The 15533-nt window shown below is 37.9% G+C and overlaps 1 protein-coding gene across 3 annotated transcripts in view; it reads left to right on the top strand.

Annotated features, from left to right (window-relative positions):
• Positions 1 to 15533, top strand: part of ANKRD12 (ankyrin repeat domain 12) — a 156388-nt gene that overhangs the window by 54258 nt on the left and 86597 nt on the right. For all 3 annotated transcript variants that reach the window (XM_045849633.1, XM_045849634.1, XM_045849632.1), the window contains exon 2: positions 2682 to 2820. In XM_045849633.1, coding sequence (XP_045705589.1) covers positions 2734 to 2820 — 87 coding nt within the window. In that variant the 5' untranslated portion in view covers positions 2682 to 2733. The remainder of the gene's footprint in view (positions 1 to 2681; positions 2821 to 15533) is intronic.

The raw sequence follows: 15533 nt of genomic DNA, 5'->3' as shown, positions 1-15533 counted from the left end.
GTAAACTGACCCTTTTATCAGTATGCAATATGCAACATCCTCTTTGCTGAGATCTATTTTGTTTTATATTGATAGTTATTCCAGTTTTCCTTTTATTACTTTTTAATGGCATCTCTTTTTTATTCTTTTACTTTTGACCACCTATATTCTTTTTTTTGGTGGGGCGGGGGCAGCAGCACTTTACATTTATTGAAGGCCTGCCCTCTAAGGAGCTCACAGGCTGGGGGCTGAGCCCCCACAAGTCTGGGGTGGGGAGGAAAGGAGGTAAAGGCAGGAAGGCAGGTGATGCAGACACTATGGACCAAGCAAAGAGAGTGCAAAGCAGGCACAGGTGTGGGACCTGGTGTGGACAGGAGGGTGGCAGCCCAGCAAGTTCTACCTAGACCTGGGGACTCAGCCAAGCAGGGGTAACCATCAATATTCTTATATTTGAAGTGAATTTCTTGTTAGTAGCATATAGTGTTATCATTTTTCCCTCCTAAAAATCTGTCCTTTAATTGGCATGTTTAAACCATCCTCATTCCATGTAGTTATTGATATTTCTGGATTATGCCTACTATTTTCATACTGTTTTGTCTGTTCCTTTTGTTTTTTATTTCTCAATTTTTCTTTGCCTGCCTTCTGTTGGGTTATTTGTACATTTAAAAGTATTTCAATTTACCTGACGTGATGTTTATTATCCCTTTGTATAGTTTGTATAATGGTTGCTCTAGTGTTTATAGTAGATATCATGGTCCAAGAACCTATGTGTAAAAATGTTTCATATTTGTTGATTGACGTAATATCTTTGGGACCTAATTTTGATTTTGATTTTTAGTGCTGAAATTGTCTAAATAAATTCATTGGAAACTAATATAAACCTTTTCCTTTAACATACAGTCTGCTAAAATATTATTGCCATGTATAATTTTCTGAATGTTCATGTCATTCCTTTGTTCACCAGTAACTTTGCTTAGTCTGCAAAGGAGGTAGTGCTTTATCGTCAGTCTCATCTAGACTAAGGCCTATTGATATGTAGGTCAGTTTTGCTTTTGAGTCATAATTTTTCTGTTTATATTATTAGTAACTGTAAGAATTACACAGAGGTACTAGCTTTGAGGACAATGGTATGTTTAAATGATTCTGTGTATACAGTAATAGTTCAAACAGTTAAATGACCTGAAGGTAAATTCTGTCTCTTGTGTGTAGTGTCAAAAAGTTTCTTTCCTCCTCTATAAAAATGAAATATTTGAACTATTTGAGCTATGGCAGTTTTTTGTGTTGGTATATACTCTAATCGGCTATATCCAGATTAATTTAATCTAGTTTAGATAATTTACACATTAATTCAGTTTACTTAAGAATTTGGTTTTATTTCTATTAAAAATCAAACAAATTTTAAAGCATCACTAGAACAATTTGAAGAACACAGAAAATTTTACTTAGACCTATGCTTCCATTTACAGGAAATTTATAGCGTATCAGTCATTCTGCTTGTTGTGGCCCAATTCATGGTCCCATTGGCCAGCAGCCTCAGTCTAGTCCAGTTTTGAGCAATAGAACTTTCTGCAATAATAGAAACATTGTACGTGTGCACTCCATAGTATTAGCTACTTAATTTTTTTTAAAGATTTTATTTATTTATTTTTAGAGAGGGAAGGGGGAGAGAGAGAGAAACATCAATGTGCGGTTGCTGGGGGCCGTGGCCTGCAACCCAGGCATGTGCCCTGACTGGGAATCGAACCTGCGATCCTTTGGTTCGTAGCCTGCGCTCAATCCACTGAGCTACGCCAGCCAGGGCTTAATTTAATTTTAATTACTTTAACTTTCAACAACCAATTACTTTAACTTTCAACAACCACCTGTGGCTAATAGGTCATCATATAGCAACACAGGTCTAACTTCATGGCTTTCCCTTTTATGTGTAAAATCCCTTGGAATTTTTTCTGGCTTTCTCAAGCTTATACATAAGCATAGGCTCTAAGAGGATCCTTGCCCTGTTAAACCAGCTTGCAGAGCAGGAGGCAGAAGGTTGAAAAAATTGGAAAGATAATGATACATGAAGTGATAATAATTACAGTACAGAATAATAATGATTGAGTCAATGAATAGATTGATAAAGTGAATAAATACCTGATGATGCCTGGGAGTTTGGTGAAGGAAAATCACTCTGGGGATTTTAGGTAAGAAGGGTTTAATTAATTTAACTTAAGTGAATTGAAAATAGAATTAGATGTTATAAAATTAACCTATGAAACCTATCAGGTTCTTAGTAGGACCTTCAGAAATAACTGCCAGACTGATACAGAACTACCAGAGAATCTATCAGTTTATATCTCTGCAGCCATGCTAGAATGACAAAACCTTTGCCACTGCTTTCACTCAGCTGCTTCTAACCACTCAGAAAACTAGAGATTGAAATTAGGCTAGAGAAGGTGGGAAGAAACATAAAGGTACAGTAGTTCTCTTTTTTTCTCTTCAATGACAAGTTGAATGGGCTTGAACAAGACAGCTCTAATTAGAAGCTCAAATTCTTCAATGAAAACTTAGTTTAGGCTAAGACAGCCTCTCTGAGAAAATAATCTTAATGAGGACATAGAGAAAACCAAATCAAACTTGCAAATGACACTAAATTGCATAAACGTTAAGTAGGTTTTATTGCAGAGGTATACAAGTAACCCTTATATATCCATTCTTTACAGATCCAGGATGAGAAGACTGATTAAAAGAAGAAGCTAGCTGAAGAGCTATAAGATGCCCAAATCTGGGTTCACAAAACCAGTTCAGAGTGAAAATTCTGACAGTGACAGCAATATGGTAGAAAAACCATATGGAAGAAAGGTATATGATTACATTTAAGATTCATTGTCTTCTTGGAATTGGGGAAAAGAGTTGTGCAACTATCATCACAATCCAGTTTTGACCATTACCATCATTGCTAAAAGATTTTCATGCCCATTTACAGTGAGTTCATTCCCACCCCCCAACTCTCAGACAACCCGAAATCTGCTTTCAAAATCAGGAATTGTAAGTTTCCAACTTTCTTTTCAAAATGTTGTTTTTGCTATTCAGGATCCTTTGCATTTTCATATAAATTTTAGGATTAGTTTATCAGTTTTCTGCACATTAAAAAAAAAGCCTGCTGGGATTTTAATAGGGGTATTAGTGAATCTGTACATTGATTCTGTATATCACTTGAATAATACTACCATCTTAACAGTGTCTTCCAATCTGTCCCTACAGAATAATCTCTCCATTTATTTAGATTTTGTACTTCATTTATTAAGTCATTCATATTTTATTCTCTTGGATGCTATTGTAGATCATTTCATTTTGGGTTTTTCATGGCTAGTATATAGAAATACAGTTGATTTTTATATAGTGATGTTATATCCAATGACTTTACTGAAATCATTTATTGGTTATAAAACTTCATTGATTCCTTTTTTTAAAAAATTTAAATATATTTTATTGATTATGCTATTACAGTTGTCCCATTGCCCCCCCCTTTATTCCCTTCCACCCTGCAGACCCCCTCCCCCCTCCTTTAGTTCATGTCCATGGGTCATACATATAAGTTCTTTGGCTTCTATATTTCCTATACTATTCTTAACCTCCCCCTGTCTATTTTCTGTGTACCATTTATTCTGCTTATTCTCTATACCTTTTCCCCCTCTCTTGCCCTCCCCCCTGGTAACCCTCCATGTCATCCCCATTTCTGTGAACCTGTTCCTGTTCTAGTCTTTTGCTTAGTTTGTTTTTGTTTTTAGGTTCGGTTGTTAATAACTGTGAGTTTGTTGTCATATTACTGTTCATGTTTTTTATCTTTTTCTTCAATAAGTCCTTTTAACCTTTCATATAAGGGCTTGGTGATGATGAATTCCTTTAACTTGACCTTATCTGAGAAGCACTTCATCTGCCCTTCCATTCTAAGTGAAAGCTTTGCTGGATAGAGCAATCTTGGATGTAGTTCCTTCCCTTTCATGACTTTGAATACTTCTTTCCAGCCCCTTCTTGCCTGAAAGGTTTCTTTTGAGAAATCAGCTGACAGTCTGATAGGAACTCCTTTGTAGGTAACTTTCTCCTTTCCTCTTGCTGCTTTTAAGATTCTCTTCTTATCTTTAATCTTGGGTAATGTAATTCTGATGTGCCTTGGTGTGTTCCTCCTTGGGTCAACTTCTTTGGGACTCTCTGAGCTTTCTGGACTTCCTGAAAGTCTATTTCCTTTTGCCAGATTGGGGAAGTTCTCCTTCATTATGTTTTCAATTTCTTGTTCCTCTTTTTTTTCTGGCACCCCGATGAGTCAGATTTGGAATGTTTGAAGATGTCCTGGAGGTTAAGCCTCTCTTCATTTTTTTGAATTTTTATTTCTTCATTCTGTTCTGGTTGAATGTTTCTTTCTTCTTCTGGTCCACAGTGTTGATTTGAGTCCTGGTTTTGTTCCCATTACTGTTGGTTTCCTGTACATTTTCCTTTATGTCACTTAGGTTAACCTTCATTTTTTTCTTCTAATTTGCAACCATATTCAACCAATTCTATGATTACCAGTGTTTTGAACTATGCATGTGATATGTTGGCTTTCTATCGCTTAGTTGTATTTTTTCTGGAGCTTTGATCTGTTCTTTCATTTGGGCCTTTTTTTTTTTTTTTTTTTTTGGTCTTGGTGCACCTGTTATATAGTAAGGGTTGGAGCCTTAGGTGTTGTTTCACCAAGGCGGGGCAACCGTCATTGCTGTGTTGTGACACTATATGTGGGGGAGGGGCCCGAGAGGGGACAGTGCTGCTTTCTCTGCTCTCTGCCAGCTTTCAGTCATTTCCTCTGCTACCCATAACCCAGTTGGGCTCTTCTGGTACTGCTTCCCGGGTGGGTGGGTTTGTGTACATTCTGGGACCCTGTGGGTCTCTTCAGCAAACTCTTGTGAGGCTGGGAGTATCTCCCACTACTGCCTCAACCCCCACAGGTGTTTTTAGTCAGAGTCTTTGAGGCTGTATTTCCCTACGCTGGAACCCAGGGTTGTGCAGTCTATTTCGCTCCCCAGTTGTTCCTCCCAGTTTATCTGTATGCATATGTGGGGCCACTCAGCCCACAGGCCGAGGCCTAGCTGGTCTGCCAGCCGCTTCCTTGCTTGCTCTGGTCCTCCAGCTGCTGCCTTACTGCAAGTCCTCTCTGCCCAGCTGCCCATCTCTGCCCCTCCTACTGGTCTGGATGAATGTTTCTTCTTTAACTCCTTGGTTGTCGGACTTCCATACAATTCTATTCTGTCAGTTCTGGTTAATTTTTGTTTTTAAATTTGTTGTTGTCCTTCTTTTGGTTGTGCAAGGAGGCACAGTGTGTCTACCTATGTCTCCATCTTGGCTATAAGTCAAAAATATCCTTTGTTGATTCCTTCGGATTTTCTACATCTGGGAGGATATCATCTTCAGATAAGATAATTTTACATCTTTTCAAGTATGGATACTTTTATTTCTTTTTCTTTCTGATTGCACTGGCAGTCTCTGTGTTTTGATTGTAGTGTTTAATCTACTCACATTTAATGTAATTATTCATAAGGTTGGACTTATATCTGCTCTTTTGTTCTTCATTTTTGTTTTGCATCTTTTTGTTTCTCAATTATGCTGCCTTTTAAAAATATTTTCCAGTGTAATATTTGAATTTCTGTGATGTTTCTAAAAGAGTGCTTCTTGAATTATAATCTTAAAATGTTGATTGAGGTGTTATAATATGCATCTTTTTACTATAGACTAATATTGATGTAAGTCCAGTGAAAATAGCAACTTTGCTCCAATATAGCTCTATTTCCTTCCCTATGTAATATAGACCAAATCTACATTTGTTAATTAATGTAACAATAGAATGGTATAAGTATTGTTTTATACAATCTTTTAAAGAAATAAGAGAAGAAAAGAAAAATATTTTTGTGAATTTCTTTGTTTTTACCTACAAACCACTTTTGGCACTCTTAATTTCTTCTTCTGGATTCAAGTTATTGTCTGGTGTTATTTCCTTAGAGTCTTAAGAATTTTCCTTAGTATTTACTCTACGACAGATCTTCATCCATGATTTCTCTGTCTTCATTGATCTAGGAATATCTTGACTTTGCCATTTAAAAAAATAACTTTATTGAACCCTAATTCACATAGCATACAACTTATTCAAAATGTAGAATTCATTAGTTTTTAGTTTATTTATAGAGTTGTTCAGTCATCACTACTATCGATTTCAGAATATTTTTACCTGAAAAGCACTGTGTACCTATTAGCAGTCACTCCTCATTCTGTATCCAAATTTTACAGCCCTGGGCATGGGCAGCCACCAGTCTACTTTTTCTATACATAGACTTGCCTCTTCTGGATATTTCATATAAGTGAAGTTAGCAATAGGTGGTCTTTTGTGACTATTTGCGAAGGTTAGTTTTGTTAGATACTAGAATTCTTAGTTGACATTTTTCTTTTATTTGACTGAATATATTATTCCACTTCTTTTTTACCTTTAACTGTTTCTGATGAGAAGTTGACTGTTAATTACATTGTGTCCTTGTCCTAAAAAAATTTATTTTTATTGCTGTTCTCTTTTGTCTTTAAATAGTTGACTGTGATTTGTTTAGGATTCCTTATTTTATGTGAGGTTTGTTGAGCTTCCTGGATTTTTCCCTTAATGATTTTTTTTTAATGTAATTTGGGATGTTTAATTTATCTTTTTGGCCACCTCACATCTGCTGTTGAACATACCTAGTACATTTTCAGTTGCTATTTTCAAATCCAGTGTTTTCATTTGACTTTTCGTAATTTTTTAAAGTGATATTCTCTATTTGATACCATCGTTGTCATATATAATTCATTAAAAAGTATTTTCTTTCTAGTCCTCAGTCTAATATCTGGGCTCACTCAGAGAAGTTTCTGTTGAATATATGTTTCCTGTTTTTTTGTATGTCTCAATTTTTATTGAAAACTGGTCAATTTAGGTCATATATTGTAGCAGCTACATTAAATCGCATTAGTTCCCACCTGAAAGTTATCATTGTTGATAGGGTTTTTTGTTTTGATTTGTTTTTAGTAAAATGTCAGGAGCATACTGGTGGTATTTGTCATGACACAGATGTCGATTTTTATGTCTCTCTTGTTTTGGTCTTCCTTCCTTGGGGTTGTGCCTGTGTCTGCATAGATAAGACAGCAGCCATTGATAGGTCAGAGGTTGTACTTAACAAACATCATGAGCCAGTAAGACTTTCTTTCACCTTCCTTTTTATTATAAGTTATTTTTTAGTTTTCATTATAGTTGGCATAAAATATTCTATTAGTTTAAGGTGTACACACTTGTAGTTAGGCATATAACTTAACAAAATGATCATCCTGATAAATCTCATACCCATCTGACATCATAAATACTTACTGTATTTTGCCGTGTATAATGCACTCCCATGTAAAACGTGCACCCACATTTTTGGCCCAAAGTTTCAGGAAAAAATCTTTTATTTTAATTTTTTAATTTAATTTTTTATTTATTTATAGATACTTTTTTGTATTATAAAGGAATTTAGGATTTATTTTTGAACATATGGATATCATTTTTACTTCTTAGAGTTACACTTTTGACACATAAGCATAAATAAAAGAACTAAAGACATTTATATAGATAAAGAATTAGTACTAGCCATGGATAATGCTCATCCTTGTTTTTCCCCTTAAAAATTTGGGTAAAAGTGCACATTATACACAGCAAAACATGGTGTTAGAATATTGTTACATGTAGTCCCTGCACTGTACTTTACATCCCTATGTCCATTCTGTAACAACTAATTTGTACTTCTTAAATCCTTCATCTTTTTCACCCACCACTGCAAACTCCCTCCCATCTAGCAAATGTCAAAACGTACTCTGTATCTGAGTTTGTTTCTGTTCTGCTCATTTGGTAATTTTCTGTTTTAGCTTGTTATTGATAGGTATGTATTAACTGCCATTTTGCTGTTCATATATTTTGTCTCTTTTTCTTCTCCTTATGCAAACCCTTTAACATTTCACATAATACTTACTGGTTTGGAGGTGATAAACTCCTTTAGCTTTTTCTTGTCTGGGAAGCCATTTGTACATGTAAGTCCTTCAATTCTAAATGATACCTTTGCTGGATAGAGTAACCTTGGTTGTAGGCCCTTGCTTTCCATTACTTTGAATATTTCTTGCCAGTCCCTTCTGGCAAGACTGCCTTGGTAAGTGACAGTGTTATGGGAGCTTCTCTGTAGGTAAGAGGTTGTAAGAGGAAACTGCTTTTTTCTTCCTGCTTTTAAGATTCTCTGCCTTAAACCTTTGGTGTTTTAATTATGATGTGTCTTGGTGTGGGACTCTTTGGGTTCATGTTGTTTGGGACTCTCTACACTTCCTGGACTTGCATGTCATTTCCTTCACCACGTTAGGGAAGTTTTCCATCATTATTTTTTCAAATATGTTTTTAATTTCTCATGCTCTCTCTCCTCCTTCTGGTACTCCATGCTGCAAATATTAGTATGCTTTAAGTTGTCACAGAGACTCTTTACACTGTCCTCAATTTTTTTTTCTGTTCTGATTGGGTGTTTTTTGTTTCCTTATATTTGAAGTTACTGATTTGATTCTCTGTTTCAGCTACTCTTTGATTCTCTGTAAATTATTCTTCATTTCAGTTAGCATATCCTTCATTTCTGACAGGTTTTTTTTTTTAAGGTTTCCATGCCTTTTTTTATATTGTTAAAGGCCTTGCTAAGTTTATCTACTCTTCCTGTAAGTTCATTGAGCATTTTTGTAACCAGTGTTTGAACTCTGCATCTAATAGATTGCCATCTCCATTGTATTTTAGTTCTTTTTCTGGATGTTTGTTCTGTTTTTCATTTGGGACATTTTCTTTGTCTCCTCATTTTGGTAGCCTCCCAGTTTTGTTTCTGTGTATTAGCTAGAGCTGCTGCCTCTCCCAGGCTTGGTAGAGTGGCCTACTGTAGTAGCTAACCTGCAGGGTTCAGTGGCACAGCCTCTCCATTCACCCAAACTGGGCACTTCAGGTGTACTTCCCCTTCTGTGTGGGCTGTGTACACCTCCTGTTTTAGTTGAGCCCTTATTCCTATTAGCATGCCAGTGGGAGTGATATGCCCAGTATTTTGGGCTGCAAGGACTGACTTCTACCACTGAGGAGGATCAGCTGTGCAGGGGCCAATCCTACAAAATAAAACTTAGTTCAGCGGGGCTCTGATGCCACCTGAGTTTACCTCTTGATAGTGTCCTTTGTGGAGGTTGTTGGGTTGTGCTTCATTGTGGTCTGAAGCTGTTCACCAGATATGGTGGTGCTGGGACCTTCTGGAGATGCAGGTCATGGTCAGCCACCACCTGTATGTGTTCTGCCCGAGTCTACTCAACATGAGCTACAAAGTGATCTGCTGATCGTGGCTACTTGTGTAGGGCTTAGAAGAGCCCTTGAGAGGCCAAGCTGCAAACCAAGGCCAGCCACTGCTAGTGCCAGGGCTAGGGTCACTTAGCAATAGATACTAAGCTCCACAAAACCAGATGCTGCTTGTTTGAGAGATTTTGGGAAAGTCTGAAGCATGAGCCAAGACAGACAGGCCATTTGTATGGAACAGCTTAGGTGGACCTGCAAGGTGGGTGGGGTGAGGTCTCAGGTAATTACCATGGTGGGGTGAACAGTGTGAGCCAGTCCAGTGGCAACTCAGATATGGTGCCCACCTGCCATCTCAGTGGAGGAAGTCTCAGAACTCTGCTAGTTCTTTTGTATGGGAGAAAGCTGCCCTTCCAGCACTCACCCTGATGCCAGACAATTCAGTTTCTCCCCATGTCCTTGGTGTCTTTTGAGCTTCTGCCCCATTGCTGGAGTTCAGAAGGAATGGGTCTAAGTATGTTTGTGCATGGATCCTTTAGGAGGACCTGGGACTCTAGGAGCACTTAGTCTCACTCACCCACAATCCCTGCTGGTTTTTACAGCCAGAAGTTACTCCCTTTCTGGCACTGGAACTCTGGGCTGGGGATCCTGGTGTGGTCTGGGACTCCTCACTCCTCAGGGGACCTTCACAGCCAAGATACCCCTTTTGATTTTTATTGTTCTATAGGCTCTGCCCTTCCTGCCAATCTGGATGTGGCTTTTTTTTAATATCCTTAGTTGGAGGACTTTTGTTCAGCTAGATTTTAGGCAGTTCTAAATGTTGGTTATTCTGTAGTTTAATTGTAGTTTTGATGTGGGAGGACACAAGTACCACATTTACCTACACTGCTATCTGAACAAGTGACTTTCTTTCACCTCTGTTGAGTGGCTTGGATGTGTGTTGAGGAGTATATTTAATGTTCAGGCATTTTTCACATCTTCCCTGGCATATTCTTTCTCTTTGACTCACTTTGATCTTGCCTTTGCGTGTGTATAGCCTCCCTCAGATCTTACCTTTTTTGTGTGTCTAGCTTCCTAGTCAACCAACGATGTTTAGATTTCTCCTAGGCATGCATGCAGCCTCCCAGTCAGTGAGAGATATATAGAGAGCCTATCACTTTTTAACTCTTTCCTGTACATTTATATAGCTTCCCTGTCAGCCAGGCATATGTGGCAATGCTATTAGTGCCCCATACATCTCCCATCCCATTTCTGCTATCTTCCTGTAAAATTTCTGGTTTATCCACCACCCTGCAATGGGGCTATAACCTTAGTGTACTAGATCTCCTTTTAACCCCCTCCATTTCTTTTCTAGCCATTTTGCTATCTTTATCAACTGTGTGGTTGGGTTGGGGATTTTGGCCCTGCACACCAATTCAGGGCAGCACTCTGACAGTAAAGATGCTGGTTTTCATCACCACACCCACCCTAGTATATCACTTCTTATAAACTGAGCACTGGCCAGGTAATAAGAGTCACCCCACACAGAATACCAGAGATACTCACTGTTCTTATATGTAGTTCAGTAGTTTTCCTTGGGGAAAAAAGTGCTTTTTACTTTTGTTCAGTTTCTAGAGTCTTTTTTTTTAAGATTTTATTTATTTACTTATTTTTAGAGAGGGAAGGGAAGGAGAAGGAGAGAGAGAGAAACATCAATGTGTGGTTACTGGGGGTCATGGCCTGCAACCCAGACATGTACCCTGACTGGGAATCGAACTTGCGACACTGGTTCGCAGCCCGCACTCAATCCACTGAGCCACGCCAGCCAGGGCCTAGTTTCTAGAGTCTTAAAATGGATGTTTTGACCATTTCTCCAGATTTATAGTTGTTTTTAGGGGAGTTAAGTTGCAGTATCTCCATTTCACCATAAAAGTTTCTCCAAATATATTGTAATGTGACAGATCTTCAGGAGAGGGATTTCATTAATCCAGTTAATTAAATCCAATTTACTTATTTTATCTAACAAATCTTACATGGGATTCCTGTTGTGTCATGTGCCTCTTCTATAACCCTTGAAATAAAACAAGAAGTGATTAGGGAGGGCATGGTCTAAACTATATGAAGACTCTTAACTGATTACCAGTCTCTCTGAAATGTTTTATTCTCAGGGCCTCTTGATTCTCTTCAATATAATTGAGGATCCCAAGGAGTTTTTTTTGTGTCGGGGTATATCTGTTGATATTTATAGTATTAGAAATTTAAGCTGAAAAATTCTAAATGTTTATTTTTATTTTAAAAATAGTAAAACTATTACATATTAACACACATAATATATTTTTCTGAAAACAACTATACACAGGCATACCTTAGAGCTGCTACTTTGGGTTTGGCCAGACCACTGCAGTAAAGCAAATTTCACATAAAGCAAGTCACTCAATTTTTTTTGTTATCCTAGTGTATTTAAAAGTTACATTTATACTATGCTATAGTCTGTTAACTGTGCCATAGCATTATATCCAAAAAACAACAATAATGTACATACCTTAATTAAAAACTACTGCTAAAAAATGCTGACCATTATCAGAGCCTTCAGTGAGTCATGTTCTTTTTGCTGGTAGAGGGTTTGCCTCTAGGTTGATGAAAAAACTATCTGCAAAGTGCGATAAAATGAGGTATGTCTGGCCCTGACCAGTGTGGCTCATTTAGTTGGGCATCATTCTACAAAGCAAAAGGTCTTTGGTTTGATTCCTAGTCAAGGCACATGCTCGGGTTGTGGGTTTGTTTGCTAGTTGGGGTGCATATGAGAGGCAACCAATCAATGTTCCTCTCCCTCCTGTTTCCCTTTCTTTAAAAATAAATAAATCTTTTTTAAAAAATGAGGTGTGCCTGTATTCCAAGACAGAAAATATTAGTGAGAAAAGTGTCATTGGTTTTTCAAAAATCTTTTCATGTCTGGCTTCACAGAAGATAGCCAGATTCTCATCTGGTTCTGTATTTAGTATGTTTGGCAATCACTTGTCATGCAGTCTCTAGAAACCTCAAGTACACATTCTTGAGAGAATGGGAGAAAAAGATACATCTTAGGTTTATTATGAGCATGTTTCTGACTTTAAATGATCTCAGGAACCATACTTTGAGAATTTATGAACTGTTGTAAGAAATATACTAATGAAAGTATTTGCTACCATATCTCATTAACTAGTTATTAATAAAGAAAGCAAAGGGAATTAGACACTGAGTTGAATAAACTGGGGAGCATACGCCTGATTGCTTAGCCAGGAAACTATAGTATTTATAGACTCATTCATACACTCCAAGGGACTGCCACCGACCTCAGAGCACAGGAAATCTCACCAGGAGTACTGTCAGCCCTCTCCACTACTGGATTGTTGGTGTGTACAGGGGAACGTGCTTTACCATAGAGGCCTATTAATGTAACAAAGGGGTAGACTTATTCCATGAAAGTGTGGAAAGTTAATTGGTTATTTTGAACAAAGAGCTCCTGATTAAAACCGAGGTGAAACCCAGAGCTCTCCCTTTTACGTGTGACCCACACTCAACCTCATGCACTTGCGTGTTCTCTCTCCATAGCCTTGTGGTTTTAGTAGCTGCATGGTCAGTGGCTGTGTAGACACATACAGGCTCAGGCAGGAGCCTGAATATCTCAGCACAGCAGTGATTGTAGCCTGGAACACAAGCTAAACTAGCTGGGTGCTACACTTGACTAAGCTTTAATGTGACACTAACTCTGGACATCAGCCTTTGTTTTCACCTTGCTGAAGACACAATTGGACTTTTTCCATAGGGACAGAGGTAGATGAGACATGGGAAACCAAGAGGTAGATTTCTACTCAAATAAACTTTGCTACATTACAATCTCCCTTTTGTGTGTCCTTATAATGCTTTCTTCACGATCCCATGGAAGAGCCTGATTTGTACCAACAACGTATTAAGTATACAGAGGTGGGACAAAAAGGAGAGAAGCAATCAATTTTAAGAGGTTCAGGGATAGTCTTATAGTAGAAAATATATTTAATCTGTATTCTGAAGGATGAAAAAGTGTGTGACCAGCAGGAAAGTGAAATTATAGGGTAGTCCATGGAAAAGATGTAAAAAAGATGTGAATCTGTACAGTAATGCATATAAAGATTGGATATAAGCACTTTATACAGGATGGAGGATAGGAGATGAGCATTATTAGACAGGGGCCAGTTAATTAAGGTCTTTTGTGTCTTGCTAAGGATCATGGAATTGATCCTGTAACCAGTGAGCCAGAAGGGAAGGGCCATAGTAGAAGCCAGCTGGCATGTTAAAAAATATAAGCAAAAGGCAGTGTGGGTATGGAGAAAAGCTGGCAGATCTAAAATACATTGAATGACTAAAACTTACTTGTGATACAGAAAAAGTTTGGTTCCACTCTGAGGTTGATTGGATTATTATTTCCTGAGAGGGAATTCAGGAAAGGAACCAGTTGTTTGAGAAGAGTATTTAGTGTGCGCTTGTTGCAGTGAGTTGGCCATCAGAACATCCAAGTAGAAGTGTTAGTCAGCATTAAGAGAGGAATCTGGTACTTGAAAACTAGAGTGAAATAAGCATCTGAGGATTTATGAAAGAGTAACCTATAGGGATGGAGAGGTCACCCAAAGGTGGGGCAAGAATGGAGGAGTGTATAATCTGAAAAATTCAAATATTTTAGGAGTCAAGAGATGGGGAGTTGAGGATGGCAGAGAGAAAACCAGGGGAGCTTACACAGAGAACAGTGACTGAGGGAGTCTGTAAGGCTAGTGCCACAGAGGTTAATAGGAACGATAAGGCTATTGAATGCCATCAGCTGAGACCCCTTAAAATGGCATTAGTAAAAGGAACCTCAGTAGAGTTGTGGAGACAGAACACAGTATTGGATTTGAGGAGAAAAAAACTTATTTCTAAATGTTTTACTATAGTGAAGTTTGCATCTGTGAAATTATACCTGGGCTGCTTGATGATACTTTTTGGGCTTAAATTTATAAGGCTAAACTTGTTGAAGCATTTATTCTTGTTGGGTACTATGTATATATCTTGTGAAAGCTGTTACTTTATGTAAGTAGTGCCCTGCTTATTGCTGGCATAAAAGTGATGTCTTTTATTTTTTTAATATACTTTATTGATTATACTGTTACAGTTGTCCCATTCCCCCCCTTTCATTCCCCTCCACCCTTCACACCCTCTCCCACCCACATTCCCCCCTTTAGTTCATGTCCATGTGTCATAAGTTCTTTAGCTTCTACATTTCCCATACTGTTCTTGCCCTCCCCCTATTTTCTGCCTACCATCTATGCTACTTTTTCTCTATACCTTTTCCCCCTCTCTCCTCCTCCCACTCCCCTGTTGCTACCCCTCCATGTGATCTCCATTTCTGTGGTTCTGTTCCTGTTCTAGTTGTTTCCTTAGTTTTTGTTTTTGTTTTAGGTGTGGTTGTTAATAATTGTGAGTTTGCTGTCATTTTACTATACATGTTTTTTATCCTCCTTTTCTTAGATAAGTCCCTTTAACATTTCATATAATAAGGGCTTGGTGATGATGAACTCCTTTAACTTGACCTTATCTGAGAAGCACTTTCTCTGCCCTTCCATTCTAAATGAAAGCTTTGCTGGATAGAGCAGTCTTGGATGTAGGTCCTTGCCTTTCATGACTTGCAATACTTCTTTCCAGTCGCTTCTTGCCTGTAAGATCTCTTTTGAGAAATCAGCTGACAGTCTGATGGGAACTCCTTTGTAGGTAACTCTCTCCTTTTCTCTGGCTGCTTCTAGAATTCTCTCCTTCATTTTAATCTTGGGTAATGTAATTATGGTATGCCTTGATGTGTTCCCCCTTGGGTCCAACTTTTTTGGGCCTCTCTAAGCTTCCTGGACTTTCTAGAAATCTATTTCCTTTGTCAGATTAGGGAAGTTCTCCTTCATTATTTTTTTCAAATAAGTTTTTAGTTTCTTGCTCTTCCTCTTCCCCTTCTGGTACCCCTATGATTCAGATGTTGGAACATTTAAAGATGTCCTGGAGGTTCCTAAGCCTCTCCTCATTTTTTTGAGTTCTTATTTCTTCATTCTTTTCTGTTTGGTTGTTTCTTTCTTCCTTTTGGTCCACTCCATTGATTTTAGTCCCAGTTTTCTTCCCATCACTATTCATTCCCTGTGCATTTTCCTTCATTTCACTTAGTGTAGCCTTCATTTTTTCATCTAATTTGTGA

This window comes from Phyllostomus hastatus, unplaced genomic scaffold (genome assembly GCF_019186645.2).
Source record: "Phyllostomus hastatus isolate PE091 unplaced genomic scaffold, TTU_PhHast_1.1 phas_contig_80, whole genome shotgun sequence".
Classification (NCBI taxonomy): Eukaryota; Metazoa; Chordata; class Mammalia; order Chiroptera; family Phyllostomidae; genus Phyllostomus; species Phyllostomus hastatus.
The sequence above is the reverse complement of the archived record's forward strand: the minus strand, read 5'-3'. Positions and strand labels throughout refer to the sequence as shown.